Below are 26,101 nucleotides of genomic sequence, written 5' to 3'. Positions count from 1 at the left end.
ACTGTTGCAGTTTGCACATTTAGCCGGCTGCTGCAAGGTTTTTTGGCATGTTGTTGAGGGGTGCTGTCCAATAGTTGTGTGTGTGGCCAATTTTTTGACACCGATGACATTGAACAACAGGGCCCGAGCTTTGTTGGACTTCAATTTTAACTCTTTGCCCACCCAAGTTCTGAACATGTTGAAGGGTTCTTGGGTTCCGCGACGAGTCATGCAGCGAACGAATGTGGCCTCATGTCCATAGCTAACCAGCATTTCAATGATGTAATCTTTATCCGTGGTATGGTGGAGATCCCTGATTATGATTCTACATCCTCTTTCCGTTTGGAGTTGATACGTATAAGATGGGGTGGTGCAAGGTTCTGAAGGAGTTAACATCAATGCACATGATGTAGAGTCCACCTGCAGGAGTTGTCTTCGTGTAAAATTTCTTCACGGGAATTACCTGAGAAATTTCCTTTAAAGTGGCAGCAATGTTGCTAACTTTAGGAAGGATTATTGGCGGTGGTTTGGCGGGTCGGGATTCAATAGCATGTGATACCTGAGGTGCTACTTGTGCTGTGGGAGTAACACGTGAGGGGCCGGCAGTATTTGGTATGATCGCTGTTGGCACTCGCACTCGTGTTGGAACTCCGCACGGTTCATCATCAGTTGAAAAATCCATTGCAGATTGAGATGGCTCTACTTGAGGGAACTTGCCTTGGTTGTTGAGTGTTTTCTCAACAGCAGTTGTATTTGAGTTGAATGGCTGAGCGGTACTTACTCGCTCACTCTCTGTCTCACTGGAGGAGATTACTGGCAGAAGCTCGTCATCATTAACGCACATTAGTAGCTTTTTGTAGGATCTTCTGGTGGGGCATACAATTCTGACCATGCCGCCAGCTTGGTAGTCAAGAACATAGTTGTTCACTCCCATTTTTGTGATGTGTTCGACTATGCGAACAAAACTGACAGTCTCTCAAATGAGAGAGTTGTTTTTATTGTGTTTATACCGTTGGAATGGCATATTATACAATAAGTGTGTCGCCTACTGCCTATCTACATATGTGTAGTAGCAGACATGGCTGTAAAGTGGCTGGGTAACTCAAGTTACGATATTGGCTTGCATTGACAGAGGATTGGCATTAGCATCGCATAGTGATGCCAACGATGTGAGGATTGGCTGCGATTTACCGAGTGGCGAACTGGTCCGGCCAACCGGGATGCGTTGTCGGAGATATAGGCATTGGCATCGGGATGTGATGCCAATGAAGCGTGAGACTTGCCTGCATCCCAGTGGTTGTTGGTCCGGCCACCCAGGATGCATTGTTTTGATTTTTAAATTGGCTTAAGGCACATTTCTTTAATCTGGACCTTAAGGTCCACAATTTCGACGATACGAGAAAACTAAAAACGCAGAACCGTAGAAGATGACTATATCTTACAGAGTGCAAAATCTGAACCAGATCGTATAATTATTATAGCCAGAATCACGAAAACAATTTCACTCTTTCGCGCTCTGTCTCACTCTAACACACAGGTTTCATGGTCGGTTTTGCCAATTGCAAAATATGAGTTCAAGGATCTCAGAACCCATAAGAGCTAGAGCAACCAAATTTGGTATCCACACTCCTGTGATATCGGACCTTGACCGTTTTGTGTCAAAATTTCGCCGCACCCCCTTCCGCCCCCACAAAGGACGAGAATCTGTTGCATCCACAATATTGCAGATTCGAGAAAACTAAAAACGCAGAATCACAGAGAATAACCATATCTATCAGATTGCTGAGTCTGGATCAGATCAGATCATTTTTATAGCCAACAGGAACAAATCAATTTGCAGTGGCTAAGCAGCGCACAACGTCACGCATAGACTGATTTTCTGTCTCTCTCGCACTCACTCTTTGTCGTTTCGTTTAATATTAGCGCCGTCTGCCGGAGGAGAGCCATACTGACTTAGTATCGGGTATAACTGTAGAGTTGCGGTGTCCGCAGCAACTCACAACGTTCCCCCTCGTTTTTTTTTGCTTTATTTTAATTTTAGTTTTAGATTAAGCTCGGATTTGCCCGCTCGGCCGAGTGGCTGCTGGTCCGGCCACCCAGGATGCGTTGCCTGTGGATTGGCGTTGGTCAACGTTGTGTATTGGCTCGCTCAACCGAGTGGCTGCTGGTCCGGCCACCCGGGATGCGTATGGGTCTGGAGGATGTGAGTTTCTGTAAATCTGTTATCTGTAAAAGATAGAAAAACTTTTTGTGTTTTGCTTTATTTTCAGGCTTTGACTTTGGATTTGCGGAAAATTTGGTAAGTAGTTTGAGTTGTGTGTAGCGCCATTTGGCGTATAATAATTGTTATTAGGATCGTATTTTATGAAGTCTAGTGTAAGTTAGGCTAGGGCAAATTTTTGTATCATCTCCGATAGACAGTAACGATCCGTAAATCGACGAAATAGTATCGATTAGAGTTCTTAGATATGATGCAGATTGATGCGACATTCTCGGCAGATTGAACAATGTGGAAATATTATTCGTGAAAATCAAATAATCGTTGTCATATACTCGTTTTAGGCCAGCCATGGCCTTTTCATAATTTGCCTCGGTGACTTGGAACGCCTTTATTGTTCCTAAGTTCAGCTCTTCCAACTCGGCTGCATATGCATCATCACCTGTTATGTCCTCGATTTGCTCCTGCAAATGGTTAGCCTTTTCAATTGAAGCATTCAAACAATCTAATCTACTGTGACGCCCAGCGCCAGGAAAACCAAGCGCCGGCGCCACAAACACCAAACCAACCTCAATAGAATCACCAAGACAAGCCAGGAAGATTAGAAAATAAGTATTAGTAGGATAAGTAGAACATAAGCGACAAATACATGAAGACCTGCCACAGAATAAAAGAAATATAAATAAACAAACAATACAAACAAACAAACCACAGCTGAGCCCCACCAATGGGCCCGTAGCACAGCCAGCCACGGGCACACCCCCAGCTGACCGGACCAAGTGTGGCCATAACCCACGCACCAACGGGCACACTATCAGCCGGCCCGTGCAAACGCGTTAGGGCCCCGCAGCACAACGCGCTAGGGACAGACCATAAGATCAGCCGCGTTTTGGGAATAAAAGGAGCTCCGCCAGAGCGATCAGCATCAGTTCGGCTCCGGCCAGTGGAGCAGCGATCCTCCCATCCTCCTCGGAGTGCATTAACCCTCCGCAACATTAATTCTCCTCGGAGCGCATTAACCCTCAGCAACAGTAATTCTCCTCGGAGCGCATTAACCCTCCGCAACATTAATTCTCCTCGGAGCGCATTAACCCTCCGCAACATTATTTCTCCTCGGAGCGCATTAACCCTCCGCAACATTTAATTCTCCTCGGAGCGCATTAACCCTCCGCAACATTAATTCTCCTCGGAGCGCATTAACCCTCCGCAACATTATTTCTCCTCGGAGCGCATTAACCCTCCGCAACATTAATTCTCCTCGGAGCGCATTAACCCTCCGCAACATTATTTCTCCTCTGAGCGCATTAAACCTCCGCAACATTTAATTCTCCTCGGAGCGCATTAACCCTCCGCAACATTAATTCTCCTCGGAGCGCATTCACCCTCCGCAACATATACTTCTCCTCGGAGCGCATTCACCCTCCGCAACATTTAATTTTCCTCGGAGCGCATTTACCCTCCGCAACATTAATTCTCCTCGGAGCGCATTAACCCTCCGCAACATTTACTTCTCCTCGGAGCGCATTAACCCTCCGCAACATTAATTTTCCTCGGAGCGCATTCACCCTTCCCAACATTTACTTCTCCTCGGAGCGCATTAACCCTCCGCAACATTTCTTCTCCTCGGAGCGCATTCACCCTCCGCAACATTTACTTCTCCACGGAGCGCATTAACCCTCCGCAACATTTCTTCTCCTCGGAGCGCATTAACCCTCCGCAACCTTTAATTCTTCTCGGAGCGAATTAACCCTCGACAGTGATTGCAGTAAACGAAAGATGTATGTAAGTTAACGTACCCAATTCTATTGAGCTCTTATTTGAGTTGTAAACAATCTTTGGCTTTCCAAAACGAAAACAATTTCAATCTTGGGCCTCCGCCTAATTGATTTCTAAGATGTACAATCTCAATGGCTCCCGCCACAATCCCAATCTTTGACACTCGCCTAAATGGAAAACCAATGTTTGCCCACACCCGGCTTCTCATAATCAATCTCACACCCGGCTTTCTGCAGATCCTGCACTGTAGGCATTTTACAGTTCTCTCTTTGGATGACGAAATCCAATACTCGGGATGGCGAAATCAATTGAAATGTTTATAGAAAAACTATTCCCGAAAGGGATCGATGATGCAAAGATCAGAAAGTTCAAGTCAGTCTTGATCCAGAAGCGACACCGCAAAGTCGAGCTAAAAATTAAGATCCCGCAATCCCTTTGTCCGGAATCCTTTGTGACCCTCTACTTAAATCTATATCTGTGAACTTAGAAGTAAAATAAAAACTTTTTAAAAACGCAATCCGCTACCGCAGTTATTTAATTGGCGGCCAACGTGGGGCGACGTTGTATAAAAAGCACCGAATAATAAAAGTGTTGCGTCGTGCCGAAACCCGAAGGACAATTAATAAATGGAATAAATCCTTCAAATATAAAAACGCGTAGTGACTGTGAGATATTAGATAAGAAAAAGTGAGATAAAAAGGAAACAAACCGGAGCTTAGGGTGTGCAAAAATAAATACAAGAAAAGCTAATCAAGACAATTCAAAAGTACAAAAAAAACCAAAATCTTTAAACAAAACCAACCAAAACAAAACACAAAGAAAGTGAAACTATCAGCTAAACCAAAGAAGGAAGACCCCCAGAAGACCCAGTTAAACAACAAAGAAATTTAAGAAGGAAGACCCGTTCGAAGACCTGTCAGCCAAATCAAGAAGGAAGACCCGTTCGAAGATCTGTCAGCCAAACCAAGAAGGAAGGCCCTAAGAAGGACGACCCCTACCGGATAGTTCGTGAGCAAAAGTTGTAGTACTAAATATATAATAAATATAAATATAAGTTCAATTAGGTTTAAGCCCAGCGGTGGTCAAGAATATAAGAACAAACATATAAGAAAAATTTAAGGTGGATCAACTAAATTTAGAGTTTGAAAAATTAAGAATGATTAACTCACAAACAAGGACCGATCTCACTGCAGATCTGGTCAAACAATTGATAGCACTTCAAATTTCACAAGTACAGGAGCAAATAGTAAATTTGAAACAACAAATAGAAACTAAATCCGATCAGGTATCAGATTATCAGGCAGAAACAATAGATGAGACAATCAAAGATGACACCACATTAAAAGTAATAGAATCCCTACCAATTTTCAATGGTGGATTAAACCAATACGGAGGATGGAGGGAAGCGTCAGAAACTGCAGTTAAATTATATAAGAAAGGAAGTAAGCAATATTATATTGCCTTAACAATTTTGAGAAACAAAATAACAGGACCAGCACATGACGCACTGACCAACCATGGGACAGTTTTAAATGTTGATGCCATACTTTCACGACTTGACTTTGTTTACAGTGACAAGAGACCAATTTACATAATAGAACAGGAGTTAAGCGTTCTCCGACAAGGGAACCTTTCAATAATAGATTTCTATAACGAGGTTAACAAGAAAATGACCTTGTTAATAAATAAGACAATAATGACGCACGGAAAGGACAGTGAAATCACAAAAGAATTAAATAAAAAAATTAGAGACAATGCCTTACGCATTTTTGTCACTGGCCTAAACGGCGGCATTGCAGAAATCCTATTTTCATTGAATCCCCCAGATTTACCGAATGCCTTGGCAAAGGTACAGGAATTGCAATCAAATAACATTCGGGTCCAATTTGCCTACCAATTCAGTGGCCCCAGAAATTCAGGGAATAATAATATTGTAATTATTATTAAGATTCAACCAACGACAACCAAGGACTAATAGTTCACCATTCGACCAAAAAAGGGATTTTCAGAGGAATAACATGTCATGGGGACAACCCTATTTCTTGGGTAGTAGACAACAAAATCAGGCCCCAGAACCAATGGAGGTAGACGAATCGATACAAATCCAGAACCGACAGAACAGCAATCAATTCAGGGGAAATAATAATAATAGAAATTATCGGGAGAACACTAATGGTTATTATAGGAGAAATAATAACAATTATAACCAGGCTCAGCATTTTAGGGCAAACGTAGTACCGAATAATCAGTCTAACGCAAATCAAGCGCAGAAACGAAAACCAAATGAAACGTCGGAACAACCGGCTAATAAAGCAATGCGAATAAATAACATTGAGGAGGATCATTTTTTAGATCAGCCCCCGAAGTAGGTCTGCCCTACTTAAAAAGAGTAGATAAAAAAATAAACAGAGAATTAAAAGTTTTGATAGATACGGGAGCAACTTCCTGTTATATAAAAAAGGGAATTTACGAAAATAAAAAAGAATTATCAATTTATAAGAAAGTTGCTACAGTGAATGGGTTTTCAATAATTAAATATTTCCATAATATAACTATTTTCAACACAAAACAAGTGTTTTACGAAATAGATGGAATGGAGGCAGATTTACTAATAGGATTTAACCTATTAAAGTAAATCGGAGCTGTTATTGATACAGGAAAGGGGACTTTAAGTTATAAAGACAATGAGGAGAAACTAATATATGACGAGGTCCTTTCTTTAAACAAATTAACCTTTATAGAAGGAAAAACCATCCTTCCGTTGAAGGAATATATAATAAAAAAATATTTTGAAGAAGAAAAAGAAATGAGAAGTAATTCAGTAAAGGTAGAAGGAAGTTTATATAGCTTGGGATCAAAAAATCCTGAGCACGCCGACGAAGAATTATCCGTCAATAGTTTGGGACTCAAATATCCTGAACCTCCCGTCGTTGAATTATCCGACATCCAAAGTTTTAATAGTTTGGGATTAAAATATCCTGAGCACGCCGTCGTTGAATTATCCGACACTAAAAGTTCGAATAGTTTGGGATTAAAGAATCCTGAACACTCCGTCGTTGATTTATCCGACAATGAACAATTTAAAAGTTTGGGATGCAAAAATCCTGAACGCGGCGTCGTAGAAATATCCGACATACAAAGTTATGCAAATTCTGAATTGAAAAAAATCAAATTGTAGAACACAATAACCTACAAAGAGGACAATTTAGAACATCTCAGAGAGAAAATGGTATCTATCATCGAAGAAGACCATGCCAATATAGATTTACAGTTACCGTTCAGAACGGATATAAAAGGAGAGATTAACACTGAACATGATAGACCGGTATATGGCAAGCAGTATCCATACGCTTATTCGGTTAACGATTTCGTTAATAACGAAATAAGTAAAATGTTAGAAGAAGGTATAATCAGACCTAGTAAAAGCCCATATAATTCACCGGTAATAGTAGTACCAAAGAAGGGAGTAAATGAGGACGGAACTCCTAAACATAGATTAGTAATAGACTTTAAGAAACTTAATGAAAACACCATACCGGATAGATACCCTATGCAAGATCCTTCAGTAATCCTTGCCAATTTAGGTAAGGCAAAGTATTTCTCGGCCATTGATTTAGAGTCAGGTTTCTATCAGATTTTAATGAGGGAATCAGATATTGAAAAAACTTTTTTTTCCATAAATAACGGCAAATATGAATTTCTAAGAATGCCTATGGGATTGACGAACGCTCCCAGAATTTTCCAAAGGGCAATGGACGATATACTTAGAGAACAAGTTGGGAAATCTTGTCACGTCTATATGGACGATATAATAATATTTTCAAAAACTATAGAACAACATTATAAAGATCTAATTCATATAATACAGATATTGCAAAACGCTAACATGAAAATTTCCCTAGAAAAGTCTAAATTCTTTCAATTGGAAACCAAATTTCTGGGATACACTGTTTCCCAAAATATCATTAAAACAGATCCAGACAAAATCTCCACAATACAAAACTATCCAATTCCTAAAAATATCAGAGAGCTACGTAGCTCTTAGGATTTGTCCGAAATTATGCCTCAATTGCAAAACCATTAACAAAATATCTGAGTGGAGTAAATGGGAAAGTTTCACGGAGGGCATCCAAGAAAACATTAATACAGCTAGATGAACCAGCAATTGGAGCATTTAATAATTTAAAGGACAGTTTAATAGCACATATTGAATTAGTACAACCAGATTACAATAAAAAATTCACATTAACCAAAGATGCATCGGACATAGCAATAGGTGCAGTTTTGTCGCAAGATGGGAATCCCATAACATTTATTTCTAAAACTTTAAGTAAAACCGAGCAATTATATGCTACTAATAAAAAAGAATTATTAGCTATTGTATGGGCATTAAAAAATTTGCGAAATTATTTATACGGAGTGAGTGGAATTGAAATACATACAGATCACCAACCTTTGTCCTTTGCAATGTCGCAAAAAAATCCAAATGTTGAAATGAAACGTTGGTATTACTTCATAGAAAGTTTCACACCAAAAATCATTTATAAGCCAGGCTCAACTAACGTAGTAGCGGACGCTTTATCTCGGATTAAAATAAATCATATGGCAGATAGTGATGTCGACCAGACAGAATCAGAATCAGACATAAATACTCGGCATTCAGCAGAGAGTAGTTTTGAAAACGTCATTCAGCGCAAGGTAGATTCACAGTTCATGAGTTAGTAAGAGTTTATGAAAATACCCGACATATTATTGAATTTGATACGGTTGACAATCTGCTAATCATTTTAAAAGAATTCATTCAGCCTCACTTAACCACAGGAATACACTGCACTTTAGAAGATTTATACCTTATCCAAAATTAAAAGTAAATTAAACATTGAAAATAAGGTAATGGAAATTTTGCAACACTTTCCGTTAGCAACATCATTAATGATTGACAACGAACCAAGCTTTACTTCAGCACAATTTAGATCATTCATACAAAGAAGTAACTTAACTATTTATTATGCTGATCCAAGACACAGCACCTCAAATGGTCAGGTAGAAAGGGTACATTCCACACTAACAGAAATAGCGCGGTGCATCAAGGATGAACTAAATCTAACAGATTATTCAGAAATAATAATAAGGGCGGCACTGAAATATAACCTGACGATACATTCAATGACCAAACAAATGCCATATGACATATTATATAACAAAATAGAACACAAACATAATCCAATATTACTTAAGGAAGCTCAGACCAAAATGCTTAAGCTACATAACAAAGATAGAAGAGAAAAAGATTATAAAATAGGAGAAGTAGTTTATGAAAAGAAATTCGGGGAAAGAAATAAACTTCAATCCCGATACAAAAAGCAGGTAGTTAAGGAAAATCGACCGAATAAAATTATAATCAACAATAGAAACAGAATTATACATAAAGATAACATCAAATATTAAATATTTTTTTCAGAAAATGTATACGAATATACTTATACTGACTTTTGTTATATTGACGACTTCGGAAGTAATTGACTATACGCATAGTGACTATCTATTGCTCAAAGACGACAGAGACGTTTACACTTATGAAACATACGCTGAACTTTTCCATATTACTAATTTGAGTTTTTATAGAGAGATAATTGATAAAGAATCTAAATATGTCAACAAATCAATTAATTCAGACGATGAGTGGGAAATATCAATGGACTTCTATTAAAAAGTCTATTAAAATTAATGATTTCAGAATTAGTTCCAAAACGGAATGAAAGGGGAATTAATGAATTAGGTACCGTTTGGAAATGGATAGCAGGCAGCCCTGATCATGACGACTTTTTGAAAATACAAAATAAAGTAAATGAATTAACTGAAAATAATAATAAACAATTTGTAATAAATTCCAAATTTTTCAAAGAAATTGAATTGTTATCAAATTCGTTAAAAAATGTAATCTTCAATGAAGAAACGATACTGAGAAAGCATCGTTTAAAATTAATAACTTTTGACCTACTAAATTTAGTTGATACCATAACCCTCTTAAAAGTAAACATTTTCAATACAAAAATTTTAAATAAAAACGAAATAGAGGACATTTATAAGCATGAAAAACATCCTTTTGAACTGTCTGATCTGCTGGACATTGCAACGGTTAAAATAATTCGAAATGCAGATTTAATAATCATTTACATAAAATATCCTCAAATTAAAGATATTTGCAAGTTTTACCATGCAAGAGCCATCTCACAAAATGATGGAATGTTAGTTATAAGTGAAAAAGTTTGTGAATGTAAGGAGAAATACTATTTAATGAATAATTTTAAAAGTGAAAATTTTAACAATTACGCACAAATAAATTTAAAGAAGACCTGTTTCCCCAATTTACTTAATGGCTTTAAAGCCAACTGCACTAAAAAAAGGGAAAAAAACAAAGAAATAGACATCATTCAGGATGGTGCCATATTAGTTTTAGGCAAAAATATCGTAGACAATACTACTTTGTTAGGATCGTATCTCCTTATATTCATTAACACAATTTTAATAAATAATATAACCCACATAAATGATAAGGGTAAAATTCTAAGATATATATCGCATCATAGATATAGCGATTTTGAATTAGTTGATTATATACAATCGAATGATTGTTATAATTATCTTTTGATAATGTTAATATTTTAAATCCCCTTATAACATTAGGTAATACGGCCTTATCGTAGAAGATGACTATATCTTCTAGAGTGCAAAATCACTCTTTCTCGCTCTGTCTCACTCTAACACACAGGTTTCATGGTCGGTTTTGCCAATTGCAAAATATGAGTTCAAAGATCTCAGAACCCATAAGAGCTAGAGTAACGAAATTTGGTATCCACACTCCTGTGATATCGGACCTTGACCGTTTTGTGTCAAAATTTCGCCACACCCCCTTCCGCCCCCGCAAAGGACGAAAATCTGACGCAACCACAAATCTCAGAGACTATTAAGGCTAGAGTAACCAAATTTGGTACACACACTCATTTAAGATGTCACTATAAAATATATATCTCAGAATTGGCTACGCAGCGCCCGACGTCACGCTCAGACTGATTTTCTGTCTCTCTCGCACGCATTCTTTGTCGTGTCGTTTAATATTAGCGGCGTCTGCCGGAGGAGAGCCATACTGACTTAGTATCGGGTATATCTGTAGAGTTATCGTTACAGTTCGCTCTTTGGATGACGAAATCCAATACTCGGGATGGCGAAATCAATTGAAATGTTTTTAGAAAAACTATTCCCGAAAGGGATCAATGATGCAAAGATCAGAAAGTTCAAGTCAGTCTTGATCCAGAAGCGAAACCGCAAAGTCGAGCTAAAAATTAACATCGCGCAATCCCTTTGTCCGGAATCCTTTGTGACCCTCTACTTAAATCTATATCAGTGAACTTAGAAGTAAAATAAAAACTTTTTAAAAACGCAATCCGCTACCGCAGTTATTTAATTTATACATATAACTGTTGCGTCCAAATAGCGGTTCACATATGTCTGTATGTGTCGATATGTATGTATTTATGTGTGTTTAGTTATATTTATGCAATTACTAATAAAATGCATGCCTAGAATTGAAGGCGATGTGCAATGTTTTCAGCACAAGACACCTCAAAGAGAGATCTGAATGTCTTTTGCTCAGCCTTCAATTTTCTGCACAAATACCTCTGATTCCTCTTTTGGATCTTTAAATCCAACTGCTACTTTCCTGTCTTTATCGCAGGGCATCCGACGCGATGATATTATACAAATTGATTGCCGATGACACACACACAAGACGCGGGCAACGAATATGTTTGCATATACTGCAATTTCTTGTGTCACTGTCACTTATTGTTGTTGCCTATAATTCACTTAACAGTCATGAAAAATTAGAAGAGTTTTTCTAATTGAATTACCGAAAACTTTGGGTGGCTGTAATTTAAATTATTTATTAGGCGGGGCGAAAATTTGATACGCTCGATCTAGTTCAAGGTTGGCGAACAACTATATTTTCTTTACAATTCAAATCTCTTACTCTAGCTAACCTACGGTGGCAAAGCGGGGCGAATTCGCCAAGATCAATAACTAATAATTGATGGAAGGTCACGCAACAGTGCACATCTGGATGGAGTCTTTTCTTGTTGGTGGGAGGGAAATGTGTGGGATGTTGCATTTTATGATAATCGCCGCTCCTCCTCTGCTCCGGTTAGACGGGTGGTTTGCCATGTAAACATGATAACCGTCTATTACGAGATCAGAGTCGTCTTTTAGGTGGGATTCAGATAATAGTAGGATGTCTATATTGTTGTCTGTCAAATAAGCATTCAGTTCAGGTAGTTTGTTTGAGAGCCCAGCAGCGTTCCAGAAGGCGATTTTGGTTATCATGGAATTATTAGGCATTTAAGGATTCATTGTCTTTTGTAAGTGGAGAGAGTCGTAATAAGATTCGGTCAAGAGTCTTCTCAAGTAAAGACATCCTATTTTCAAGGCTCTGAATGGGCTGAGTCTTGTTAATTGTTGCCTCGTTGTTCCGTTCTGACTGCACTAGTAGGAGAGATATAAGCTTATCCAGGTTTTTAACTTAACCATTTTTTCCCTGGAAAACACCAAACCACTAGATATTAACTATAACATAACCTAAACTAAAGATAAGATCTCTAATATAATAGTAACCAAAAGACTAGCACCCTGATAAGCTTAAAGCGCAGAGTAAAATTACACACATAAGATAAAGTAAGCTTGAACTTGTCACTCATGTAACACTATATACCTAAGCAGAAGCTGTGCTACTGTAATATGAAATATGACAATAAATAAACGCTAAAAAAAAAAAAAAAACGCGATCAGCATCAGTTCGGCTCCGGCCAGTGGAGAGGTAAGCATCAGTAGCAGCCACCAGCAGCCCCAGCGATCCTCCCATCCTCCTCGGAGCGCATTAACCCTCCGCAACATTAATTCTCCTCGGAGCGCATTAACCCTCCGCAACAGTAATTCTCCTCGGAGCGCATTAACCCTCCGCAACATTAATTCTCCTCGGAGCGCATTAACCCTCCGCAACATTATTTCTCCTCGGAGCGCATTAACCCTCCGCAACATTTAATTCTCCTCGGAGCGCATTAACCCTCCGCAACATTAATTCTCCTCGGAGCGCATTAACCCTCCGCAACATTATTTCTCCTCGGAGCGCATTAACCCTCCGCAACATTAATTCTCCTCGGAGCGCATTAACCCTCCGCAACATTATTTCTCCTCTGAGCGCATTAAACCTCCGCAACATTATTTCTCCTCGGAGCGCATTAACCCTCCTCCACAGTATCCCTCCTCGGAGCGCATTAACCCTCCGCAACACTCTTCCCCGCGGAGCGCAGTAGACCTCCGCCGATCCGACCAGACGACTACCCGGTCCCGCACGCAACCATCCGCCACGGGCGGCCCACCCGAAGGACGAGTTAGCAGAAAAACACCCGCGCAACTACCAAACTTTGTACCATTAAGAACAATAAAAATAACTCTATCTCTTTTATTACCGATCCAAGCCCGCCTTATTCTTGAACCACGAGACTCTCTTTCAGCTACCACACCCAGAGATCAAACAAATTTCTGTGGAACCCGGCGCGACGAGCATACCCCGGCCGAAGCACCGTCACACTAACGCTAATAGAATTGAGTCCCTAATATAAGCCTGCTATTCGGTATTGTCTTACATTTATAGGGTATTACTATACAGCATATACTGGGGAAAGAAGATCATAGCGGCGAGGTAGGGTATAATGATCTTAAATCTATAAAAATGATTAGTAGTAGGTATACATAAATGCACGAGCTAGGTTATGTGTTCATCATAGGAACAAGAAAACTTCAAACTTCATTACGTTAACTTGATCAGTGCCCAAAACCAGACAAAAATCGGGTATATGGGAAAATCGCTTAAAGGCATGAGTAATATGTGTATAAAACCGTGATCATGGTTGAAGACCAACGAATAGTTACCGCACATTCATTCTTTTCAGATGGCTTACTTGGTTCAGGATAATCACTTACGATACGATTAATAGCTTTGACTCCCACGCAGAAAGATCTTTCATTGTGTGTTGGATGAGATGATTTGATCGGTGGAGGAGTTTTTTTTTTTTTTTTTAATTACATTTAATTGCTCGTATTTACACTTATTTTATACTTAAAGCAAACTATATTAAAGGTTAGGCTATGCAAGCCCAACATGTGTGGTACGGCCGTGCTTCACTCATGTGCAGGCTTCGTTTAGACTAACTGGACTCTTGTCTGGTGCTCAACAGCGCGCAGTTCCCTCATAATGGTCGCCGCGAAGTAGCTCGTCGTCTCCCAGTTTTGCGGGGATAGGAGCATGCACGGCACCAAGCTCTGCTTGACTACGGCTCCACCCAGCGCATCTTCTAGCTGCTGGCGTTGCGCTGCGAACCTGCCACACGAAAATATCGCATGCTCGGCATCCTCCTCCACGTAGTGCCCGCACCAAGAGCATTCTGCGGAGTCCGCGTGCCCGAAGCGATGAAGGTAGCTTCGGAAGCAGCCGTGACCACTGAGAAGCTGAGTCAGGTAAAAGTTGACCTGCCCGTGCTTCCTGTTCACCCACGCGTCGATGGACGGGATAAGCTGGTGGGTCGTGTGGTCGTGTCCCAGCGCTGTTGCCACCTTCTGAGACCCTCCTGTCTGCACGCCATGCGTACCTGCCTTTTCGCCGCCGCGTCCATTCCTCTGCCATGTGTTTCCTGGTAATATGTGGACTGTTCCTTCGCCAGGAATTCCAGGGGTGTTATGCCCGCGATCACGTGTGCTGCCTCGTCCGAGACCGTTCGGAAGCACTGGTGATCCTAATCGAAGAGAGGCGGTGCGTGGCTGCCAGACCCCGTGCGTAGCTCGCTGTTCGAAGGGCCTTTGCCCAGATTGGCGCCGCATATAGCATCACCGATCTCGTGACACTCGTTAGCAGTTGTCGCCGCCATTGCTTTGGTCCTCGGGTGTTCAGCATTAGCCTCGAGAGCGCACCGTTGGTGGTCACCGCCTTTGTGCCCATGTAGGCCAAGTGCTGCCGAAAGCAGAGACGTGTGTCCACCAGGACACCAAGGTATTTGATAGCGCGCTTAGACGAAACCAGGGTACCTGCCACTGAGATGTTGGCCGTCTCGACTTTCTTCCGGCTGGATACCATCACTGCCTCTGTTTTGTGGGGTGCGAGTTCGAGCCCGACCAGGTCCAGCCACTGTTGAATGCGCGCTATCGTTTGGTTGCAGGTCGTTTCCACGACGGACAGGTCTTTTGCCGCCACTAGGACAGCCACATCGTCTGCAAATCCCACCATGTGTACTCCGGGGGGGAGGCTGAGTCGCAAGATGCCGTCATACATTGCGTTCCACAGAGTGGGGCCAAGCACTGAACACTGCGGGACGCCTGCCGATACCTCGTATTCCTCCGTGCCAGCCTGGGCGGGGCAAAGTTTTGAAATATTTTTGTAGCAGTGACATATCACAGAAGTCTGGATCCAAAACATCGTTGCTCTAGCTCTTATAGTCTTTGAGCACTAGGCGCTGAAGGGGAGGGACAGACGGACAGACGGACGGACGGACAGACGGACAGACAGACATGGCTCAATCGACTCGGCTATTGATGCTGATCAAGAATATATATACTTTATGGGGTCGGAAACGATTCGTTCTGGACGTTACACACATCCATTTTCACCACAAATCTAATATACCCCAATACTCATTTTGAGTATCGGGTATAAAAAGTGAGCTGCTGACAAATGTAAGGTCGTCCTCTAGCATTAGCCGCTAGGTTTTCTAGAGTAGCAGGAGATGTCCAGCAGCCAGGAGCGTGCCCAGCTTGCCGGCCCAATAATGAAGGTTATGCAGCTCAACCTCAACCACTGCGCTGCGGCTCAAGACCTGCTGAGCCATCCATAAGAGAATTGGCAATTGACCTCGCCATCATCAGCGAGCCATATCAATCTAGGGAGTCCCCTGGGTTCATCTTGGATGCCACCAAAAACCACCAAAAAAACCTAAGCAACCGTCAAGCAAGCAAGTCCTGTACAACATACAGAGGAACAAAATCGTCAAAAACTCAAGTGATACACTATTATTTATTAAACAGAGTGTTTTGTTCACATCATAAACTGTGTCCGCATTGAAAGACAACAATTGACGGTGGAAATAATTGAAGATAACGCTACAAAGCCAATTTTAATAAAATACAGTGGAAAAATATTTGTTATTGGTTGTGCTGTGGAAGAAGAATATTTGTTATTGTTCTGAACCACTCTCTGTAAACTAGCATTTGATCTTTCGGAGTCAAAGAGAGAATAACGTAGCCATACCCAATAAAAGGTTGCAAGCAGTGCAGACAGCAAAGTGATTGGCAACGCATTGTAAAGAGTCGGCAAAGCAGTATTTCAAGCCGTACAAAGCAGTATTTCAAGCAGCACCGTAAAGGAAAAACGTTTTGAACATGTCTCCAGTTTCAAAGCGTCTGCGAGAAAAATCTGGAACTGATCTCAAGGGCTCGAAGAGTTCTGAGGAAATACCAGAAAATATTCAGAAAGCCCTGGACAGAATGTTTGCTAAGCAGGCTGAACTAATCACGGCAAATACGTTAAAGTCTGAGGTATGACCAATCAAATTCTTGGTATGGCAATAGATGTGAAGAAACTTACTGAACGTGTCCTGCAATTGGAAAAGGCGGGTGAGGTAATTTACGAAATGGAGCAGCAAATTATCAAACTCAAAAATGAGGTACATGGTATGCAAGAAATACGTGCGCAAGTTAGAGATCTAAGCACACAATGTGTTGAGCGCGCCAAAGCGGACATTGCATGTGATCTCCGTATTCATGGAATACCCTTTGAAGAAGGTGAACTGTTGAAGGTCCGATTCAACAAGATGTGCTTTGCCCTTAACCTAACACCCCTCCCAAGGGTGAAAGACATCTTTAGGATCCGACAGAGAACACACGGAACAGCTGTTGATCCAGTGATAATCCTGCGACTAGAGAGTGTGAGAGAGAAGGCGGCGTTGTTGCAAGCTGTTGGCAACTATCGCAGGGAATCGAAAAAACTGCTATCACTGGACCTAATGGAATTCGACTCGCAGGCTGCGTTTTATATTAATGAGCAGCTGGCTAAAGAGAATCTGGCTGTTTTCAAAGAGGCTATGAAAATGAAAAAAGGAAAAGCACTATCGGCTGTTTTCACTCGTCGGGCGATCGTGCATGTTAAGAAGCATCCAGCTGGAGAGATTTTTAGAGTGGATAACATGCATGACCTGCAAACATTGCGGGATACTTCCGAGGATGAGCTTGCAGCAGTTGATCCAGGTGCAGTTAACAGGCCAGTTGAGACAGACCAGAATAACCTTTTTCGTTAGTAAAACTTCCCTTAGCCATAGTAATATAATGTTGAAGTTTAAGGTTTTATGTTTTTATATAGTTATAATTGATTTGTGTATATTGCGTGTGCTGCTAATATGCTATTTAGTAACTTTTAAATGGTCCATAATATGAATAGACTTCCAACGAATAGTAGGATATTGATTCGTACGCTGGCTAAACAAAAAGATGGCATAAATATTTGTCATATAAATGCTCAGAGTCTGTATGGTAAGATTGATGAGTTCCGATATATGTTTGAACAATCGAATGTTGATGTAGTTTGCAAACTCAAATGCAAGCACCCTCCAGAAAGTACAATAGAATACCTTTTTATAGAATTATCGGCCTCTAACAGTTCTCTTAAATTACTATTGGGCTGTCTGTACAGACCACACCGCAATACAATCTACCAACAAGTAATTGATGCAATTTCAGACCTATCTGTAATCTATACTGATGTAATTATAGTCGGGGATCTAAACAGCAATATACTGAAGGAACGACATATGGAGTCAGCGATGGCATCGTTAGGCTTGCATCTAGTCAATAATAGTAGACCAACACATTTCTCAAACACTGCAAGTACATTATTGGACCTTTGTTTTGTCAATGATAAAGAAAAAATCGTTCTTTATGATCAGTTATCTGTCCCAACATTTTCCAGACACGACCTACTTTTCCTGACTTATGATTTTAATTGTAAAAAGATTGACGACGACATATGGTACCTAAATTTTAAGAGCATTGACATTACCAAACTTAATGACGAATTCAATACATATGACTGGAATATAATATTTAACATGGATGATGTTAATTCGCAAGTAGAACAACTACGAGCTCACATGACATGTCTTTATGAAAAATTCGTACCGCTGCGTAAATTAAAGATTGCACAAAATAACCATAAGGTACAAACTTGCCAATTCAGGAAAACAATTTTTAGCAAATGCTATTCGGTTATGGAATGAGTTACCTTTCAATATTAAAAATATGAGTAGAGCAACGCAATTTAGGGATAAATTAGAAAAACACTTGATAACCCATAAAAAAAAAAAAATAAATAATAAAAATAATAATAATATAATAATAATAATAATAAAAAATAAAAAATAATAAAAAAAAATAAATAAATAAAAAAAAAATAATAATAAAAAAAATTAGAATTAGTATTAGTCATAATAATAAAAATATTAGTCATACCAAAAATGTTAGAATAAGAAAATCATTCTGCTTAAAGCATACAACTACATATGTGAACTCCATGTGACTAGCGCATTAACATAAAGTAGGAATACTGTCGCGTTAGGAATAAATTAAAAAAAAAAGGCCGCGATATGGCTATGCGGGGCCACGCCATTGCAGCTTTCCCTCTCAAGCGCTGCTGCTGCGTTTGTGCGCGCCAAGGTCGGAGGTGTGTGGATATACAGCGTCTACCTCGCCCCAAGCCTGACGCTCTCCGAGTTCGCAGGTGCTACCCGCATAACGGTTCGTCTCATTGCTGTTGTTAGCGGTGCAGATGAAACACCGCGGATCGCTTTGACAGGTTGCCGCCTTGTGCCCGTTCACGCCGCATCTGAGGCAGCATCCGGTGCGATCCACCGCGCTCTTGCACCTGATTGCTAGATGCCCAAACTCCAGACACCTGTAGCATCGTCGTTGAGCTGTCCGCTCCCGGATCCTACAGCTTGTCCATCCGACTTTAAGTTTCCCCACCATGAGCAGGGCTCTTGCCTGCACGGGCGGCAGGCACACAACTGCCAGTTGCGTACCAGCAAACGATGGCCTCAGGCTTTTAATGGCGCTGGTGTCCACGCTGGGGGCGTCTATCGATGCAGCTATCGCTGCTGCGATGTCCTCCTTCTCGACCAGGCTGTAGAAATCCCTGACCTCCACGCAGAGTTCTTCTGACACCGCCCTGATGCCCTTGATGCCCCTGATGCCTTGAGCTTAGCTGTGTTGCTTTTGCTCGCGCCGTTGAGCTCCAGCAGCAGCTCGCCCTTTGCCGTCCTCCGGATTCTGTTAACATTATCCCCTACCTCCTGAAGCTTGCCATCCTGGCGCCTGGTGACCGTACGGAGGATGTCGCTATAACTAAGCTCGCCCTGGAGTTGAATGATTATCGCGTCTGGCCTTGGCTCGCGCTCACGGGGTCCCTTTTTTTCCTTACCCTAGGGCCCACCTGCTGCCACTTGAGCTGTTTCTTAGCGGCTGGGGTGGCACCATGGTCCACTGAACCCGAGGGGGTTAGTTCATCCTGGGAGCAGCCTCTTTGAGCCGCTGTGCGGCGGCTTCGCAGCTGTTTGGGTACCAGTAGTGGCGGTCTCAATCGTCCTGGTGTGCAGATTAACGAAATTGTTGACCACCAGGGCCTGAAGGGCTATCACTGTCAGGGCTAAATCTTTCATCACGTTGTCCACATGCCGCTGGTCGTTCATCCTCTTGACCAGCTCATTGGCCCGAGTACCGAGGTTTTTTAGCAGCTCTAATGGGTCAGAGTGCGGTCGCTCCTTCTCTTTGCCATCCGGGCCGGGCTTGAACATGCTCGAGCCCTGAGCTTTCTCAGGTGCTGACGGTGGTGGGGATCTGGTAAGGGCATTGCGCCTACCAAAGACTGCGTCCTCAGTCATCTTTTCTATCTGTGTGTTTGTGTGGAGGAGTATGATGATGTGTGTGATTGTGATGAGTATCTGCATAGATGATGAGATGAATGCGTGGCAACCAAAATCAAAAACTGTAAAAATAATCGGTATTAAGTAATACACTACTCATTTGTTCAAGTTCGACTTAGCCCAGGAATTCCCTTTTTGTTTATAACGGATTTAATTGGCTGTTGCAAATTTTTGCCGTATCAAAAGAACGTAGTTAAACAGAAAGCGGATAAAAAAAACAGGGTTTCGCATATCGGGTCTAATCTCGAAAGAAAGATAGAAAATATAACTAAATCCGGACGGGGTCGATGCTTCCCGGCTGGAGACCGAGTTCCTACTCGAGGTCTGAAGGTGTCACACGATTGTACCGGGCGCAGGTAACTTCAGCTGCTTCCGATGCCAAGGGTCAATGACCGCGGTCCATCTGCGGCGTGAGGTTAGGTACACCCGCACACTTGATGGCTCGTGGGGCGACTGGTGTATTTGAAGAGTCACTCAGATCATCCCCATTGGTCGAACGGGTCCAGGCGACGCTTGCAGAGCCCACCGATCGGGTTTACTGGAGGAGCAAGTCCATGCCCTCGGCTACCGCCTCATCCGAATGTCAAACGATGGGGGTGTAACCGGTGGTACGGGCACGTGGCCAATAGAGGTCTCCGGGAATAACCAATCCGTAACTTCTAGACCAGCGTTTCAATACGTAGATACTAGTGGTGCTAATCCTACGCGGTAAGAACAGAAAATTTTTCAACGGGTCGCTGTAGCTGGGTGGATAATTACCTCAACAGAATTGCACCACAGTTTCGAAAAATTTTAGTACACTGTGGGCGCTCGTTTTCCCAAATGGTCGAACGGCTGCCCCAGCCTTGGCAATATATAACTGGCGCGTCCACTCCAATTAAATGATCACTTTGAGCCGCACTTGGCACTTGCACTAGGCTTTGACTTTGGCTTGACCTTGGTTTATAGAACTGGGTCAGCTCTACAAGACTTATTTTTCCACTGCCGGTCACTCTGACGGTCACGAGGAGAAAAAGAAAGAGGCTGGGGCGACTAAGTACAGCAACCCATGTTTTTTCCACACTTTCTATGGTCTTCTTCTGTTATACAGAATCCAGACACAGCAATACTTAATAAAATATAGTGCACGGCAGAAAAATTGCATATCAAAGCGTTGCCGCTTGGTCGCAAAACAGCTGTTGATAAGCTTTATCAAAGCTCAAAAGATCTTCAACTCGAATTTTTTTTACGGCCTAGTTTTAGGCTGTAATTTTGGGAGTTAGCCGTGGATAATTAAAATACAAGAAGGCACGACAAGCGTCGAATATTACATTCCTTCTAGACCTACCCGTACTTTTAGGCCTATCTGTCTACCCATATGTAGGTCTAGTTATGCTGATCATGAACCTTTTAGGGTTTTATGCCATAATTATAACTCCCTCTGTCAAACCCTATCCGCTGAACTGTCTCTAAAACTAATTGCATGCAATATTTATAATCACTTAAATTTAGCTAACTTTTAACTTATCTTTTTCCGCCTTTAGTAACTAAGTACCATTATTAACAGATAATTTGTTAATTTAATAAATAAATAAATAAAATGCAGGGCCATGGCGGCCTGGCAGACAGTTTCCTATCCTCGCCATTGTGGCAGCCTCTCTCGAGACTCTCCTATTCCGTGTACATCTGGCATATGTTCACTCTGGAAGTAAACAGCAGAATTCTACGGACCAATACATATTTTTCGAACTACAACTTTGTAAGTGTTGTTTTGGATAGTTGATAGAAACTAGTGGATTATAACAAATGTATAATATTTTATGCTTTGCAGATGCTTAATTTCTGGTCTGTCATTGGGATCACTATTTTGATGTCGTATGTACTTTATGTTATCATTGAGGCTCATTTTGGCGGACTCGATAGTCTTCTACGAACCCAGCAGCCACGAGCTCCAAGCGAACAAAATCAGTCGTCAGTAGATGTCCAGCAGGATCAGTTGAATGACGGAAGGAATCTGGATGAACCTGAAGAGCCTAAGGAAGAAGCCACAACGACTGTTTCAGAATAGTTTAATGTAAGATGCTAATAGTCGTGTTTTGTCTTTCCCATATTTAGAGCCAGTATGGTTTTCTTGTATTCAATGACTTTTCGCCAGATGTTTAACAGTTGGTTAAGAGATGTTTAAGTTTGCTATTAAGTTAAGACTTTGAAGCCACTTGAGATATTAGCTCTTACAAATAACTATTCGACAAGTGCTTTACTCACAAATTCAACTAATAAAAAATTCTACTCTTCCAAGTAATCTCTTCCACTGTCTATACTTATTGTATTCTTCGTTCTTGTACTATAATTATCATGTCAGAAAAAGATCGGCAAATAAAACCGAAAAGAAATTGGTGGATTATTTATGTACATAGAATTAGAATATACGTAATTATACGTAAGCGCCAGAGTTTGTATCGCAGTCGATGACTGCAGTAGGGATTTTCTCCATTTTTTTTATACCCGATACTCAAAATGAGTATTGGGGTATATTAGATTTGTGGTAAAAGTGGATGTGTGTAACGTCCAGAAGGAATCGTTTCCGACCCTATAAAGTATATATATTCTTGATCAGCATCAATAGCCGAGTCGATTGAGCCATGTCTGTCTGTCCGTCCGTCCGTCTGTCCGTCTGTCCGTCCCCTTCAGCGCCTAGTGCTCAAAGACTATAAGAGCTAGAGCAACGATGTTTTGGATCCAGACTTCTGTGATATGTCACTGCTACAAAAATATTTCAAAACTTTGCCCCGCCCACTTCCGCCCCCACAAAGGGCGAAAATCTGTGGCATCCACAATTTTAAAGATACGAGAAAACCAAAAACGCAGAATCGTAGAGAATGACGATATCTTTTAGACTGCGGAATCTGAATTGGATCGTATTATTATTATAGCCAGCATCAAGAAAACAATTTCATTTTTTCTCGCCCTGTCTCTCTCTAACACACACGTAGCATAGGCAGAGTGGATTGCGGCGACCGGCCACTGATTAGCATATAAATCAAGTGGATTTCAGCCTTCGTCTCGAGGTATTAATTAGGGAAAAAACAACAGCCCCAGGGCCCCCACTGAACTCCGAGGGAGGCCCAAGAAATTAACTTTTTCTTGTAAACTTAATAAAAAAGTTTCCGTTTCTCGGTGCTCGGTTCTTGGTTCGTTTTCTGCTTTTTTCTGGGTTCCGAAAAAAGTTTGGTCAAACTTTGTGCTTAAAATTCCATTTGGATACTATTGCCTCTCGATACCTAGTCGAGTGGAATTTGCTCGTTTGTTGTTCCGCTCCGCTCTTGTATTGTTTGCAGAGAGAATGGAGAATGCATTCCATGTGGATTTGCCACTTGCCTCTGCTTCTGCTTCTGCTTCTGCTTCTACTTCCGCCCCAAGCCATCCATCAGTGGGCCCCATCTAGTGTTGGGTAAACTGCGAAAACTGGGAAAAATGTAAAGCGCTTTCCACTTGAGGAAATTGAGTTATGCTGCAAATCCACACACACTCAAACCTTACGTAAAGAGACAGAAGGTGCTTAGATATATTTCACAGGCGACAAAACTTTCAAGGAGGATTTCCTTTTGGGCTGCAATTAATTGGCGAGGCCCTGAGATACCGACTATGGAAATTGTAGTAAAATTAATCTGAAAATATTCGACACACTCGTAAATATATTCTTACAAATTTAATAGATTTCTAATAGATTTAAATCTAAGTAATTTTTTTTTTATTTTTTTTTTTTATTACAAATCAGCTTTACTTAAACTATGATCTAATATTAGTGATATTTACATTGGCTTACTACATATTTTAAGAGTTTAGTGATTAGGTTTATATACAAATTTTAATGATGTGTTATTCAGCAAATTTTTGTATTTTTTATGTTCGATGGGACGTTTGAGTCTGCGTGGGTCTAAGTAAATACTTTATTGACATGTGAGTGTTTCCTTTTCCCCTGAGCGAGAAAATCATGTACTGGGGGCTTCAAAAATATCCCCAATCTTTCGTTTTTCCTCACACGCAAATTATCATATCGCGGGGCGGGCGGAAATTTCGAAAGTCGCGTTTCCTGGCTTTTTGCCTTGGCCCGGAGGCAGCGGCTTATCCCCGGCACGGTCTCGAGCTCTGCTGCCCCCCGGTTGTTGGCCAATTTGCGTCGATTTTTCGCCCTCTATTTTAAGAGCCGTGAGCCGCCATTTGACCGGGGGCCATTCAACAGAGATCCGTTAAACTGCGGCAGATTTGAAAGCCCGGACAAGATTTAATGAATTTATGTCAAGGTGCGAGGGAATGTCTCTCTCTCCCTCTGTCCCTGTCTCTGGGCGCTGGGCAGTGGACAAGTGTCGGATTTGGTCGCTCGTAGGAGACAGGACCTGTCAACAATAAAGCCTGAATGGCATTTTAATTGGCGCATCGGGGCGTTGGCTGCTGGTCGAAAAGGCGCGAATCCTTGGCAGAGAACTGGCTCCCCCAGGACTGGGTACGGGGGAGGGGGATGCTCCGTTTGGCCTTCAGTCGTTGCGCACAATTAAAAGTTGTCCGCGATGTTTGCCCCCGGACCCGGACCCGGACCCGCACCCAAGCCCAAACCCCAGCCCAAACCCAAGCCGAACCACAGCCAGGGTCCATTCCGGTCTTGGCCAAAAGTAGCAAAATGAGCAAAAGTTTAGTGAATTAAGTGCATCGGAGAATGGCAGCCCGTGACGGTCCCGGGGAGTGGTCGGCGACAGCTCAAAGGTCACGGGGTCCCGGGACAAACTTTCCATTGATTTTAGCAGCCACAAGCAGAGTGCAAGATTTCAGGGGAGATTTCAAGCCATAGTATGCCCTGAGTTTAGAGGATACTTAGTCGATCATCAGCCCACATTGATTCGGATACGGACTGAGAATGAATTTCGTTTTGTCGCGGCGAGTGCTGCGGATGGGCGGCTGCCAGGTGCTGGAACCAAACATATATAATGTCCGCCAACTGCTGAAGACCTTCGACACGATCGTCTACGCCGCGGATGGGGTGCTGTGGCGCCACGATCAGGCACTCACGGGAGCTGCCGATACGTTCAATGCCCTGCGGGCGATGGGCAAGAATTCGTTCATCTGCACCAACAATTCGGAGGCCTCGTGCCGGGCCCTGAGCAAGAAGGCACACAGCATGGGCTTCCTGATAACCGAGAACGAGATCCTCTCCTCGGCGCAGGCTCTGGCCCGCTATATGCGAGAGCGGAAGTTCAATCGCAAGGTCTACATCGTGGGTGGCCAGGGCATCAAGGACGAGCTGCGGCAGGTCGGGATCGAGAGTCTGCCGCTGGACTTGGCCTCCACGCAGGAGAACTCCATGGTGGACCAGGTGCAAAAAATGTACTTAGATGCGAATGTGGGCGCCGTGGCCGTCGGCATGGACTTGGGCCTCAATGTGCTGAAGCTGACCAAGGCCAGCATATACCTCCGGGACCCAAGGACCCTCTTTTTGGCCACCAATCGCGATCGCGCCTTTCCAGTGGCTGCCGACCGTCAAGTGCCCGGGGCGGGAGTCGTGGTGGCTGCCATACAGGCGGTGGCGAAGCGGGCCCCGTTCACCTGCGGCAAGCCCAGTCCCTATGTCTGCTCCCATCTGATACGTCAGGGTGTCATCGAGCCGGAACGCACCCTGCTGGTGGGCGACACGTGAGTTTCTCACTCCTATATGGTATTTTCGCTTACTTTCATGCCTTTCCCCCCCCCCCCCCCCCAGCATGTACACGGATATGCAGTTCGGCTACAACTGCGGCTTTCACACTCTACTGGTGGGCACTGGCGTCAGCAGTCTCCAGGATGTCCGCCATGCCCTGGCCTCTAAGCAGGCCATTGCGTACCAGCAGATACCAGACCTGTATCTGCACAGGCTCTCGGACTTGCTGCCATTCATACCGTCCCGAAACTATTAAGGCCCCTACACCTGACACCTTACCCCTTACACCTTACCCCTTAGACTACATTCATTACTTTAGACAGACAGATAGACACCACGCTCTTACGGCAGTACTTTTGATACCCCTCGCTGTGGGGGGAATGTATAATT

The 26,101-nt window shown here is 42.4% G+C and overlaps 1 protein-coding gene across 1 annotated transcript; it reads left to right on the top strand.

Moving 5' to 3' along the window:
- Positions 1-24,934: 24,934 nt before the first annotated feature.
- On the top strand, positions 24,935-25,967 carry LOC6603901 (phosphoglycolate phosphatase 2). The gene is made up of 2 exons (XM_002028810.2): positions 24,935-25,707; positions 25,775-25,967. The coding sequence occupies exons 1-2, from the start codon at positions 24,935-24,937 to the stop codon at positions 25,965-25,967; spliced, it is 966 nt and encodes a 321-aa protein (XP_002028846.2).
- Positions 25,968-26,101: the final 134 nt, after the last annotated feature.

Source organism: Drosophila persimilis, unplaced genomic scaffold, assembly GCF_003286085.1.
Source record: "Drosophila persimilis strain 14011-0111.01,24,50 unplaced genomic scaffold, DperRS2 tig00001989-arrow-arrow-pilon, whole genome shotgun sequence".
Classification (NCBI taxonomy): Eukaryota; Metazoa; Arthropoda; class Insecta; order Diptera; family Drosophilidae; genus Drosophila; species Drosophila persimilis.
Note: the sequence above shows the minus strand (reverse complement) of the source record. Positions and strands in the feature narration are given on the sequence as shown.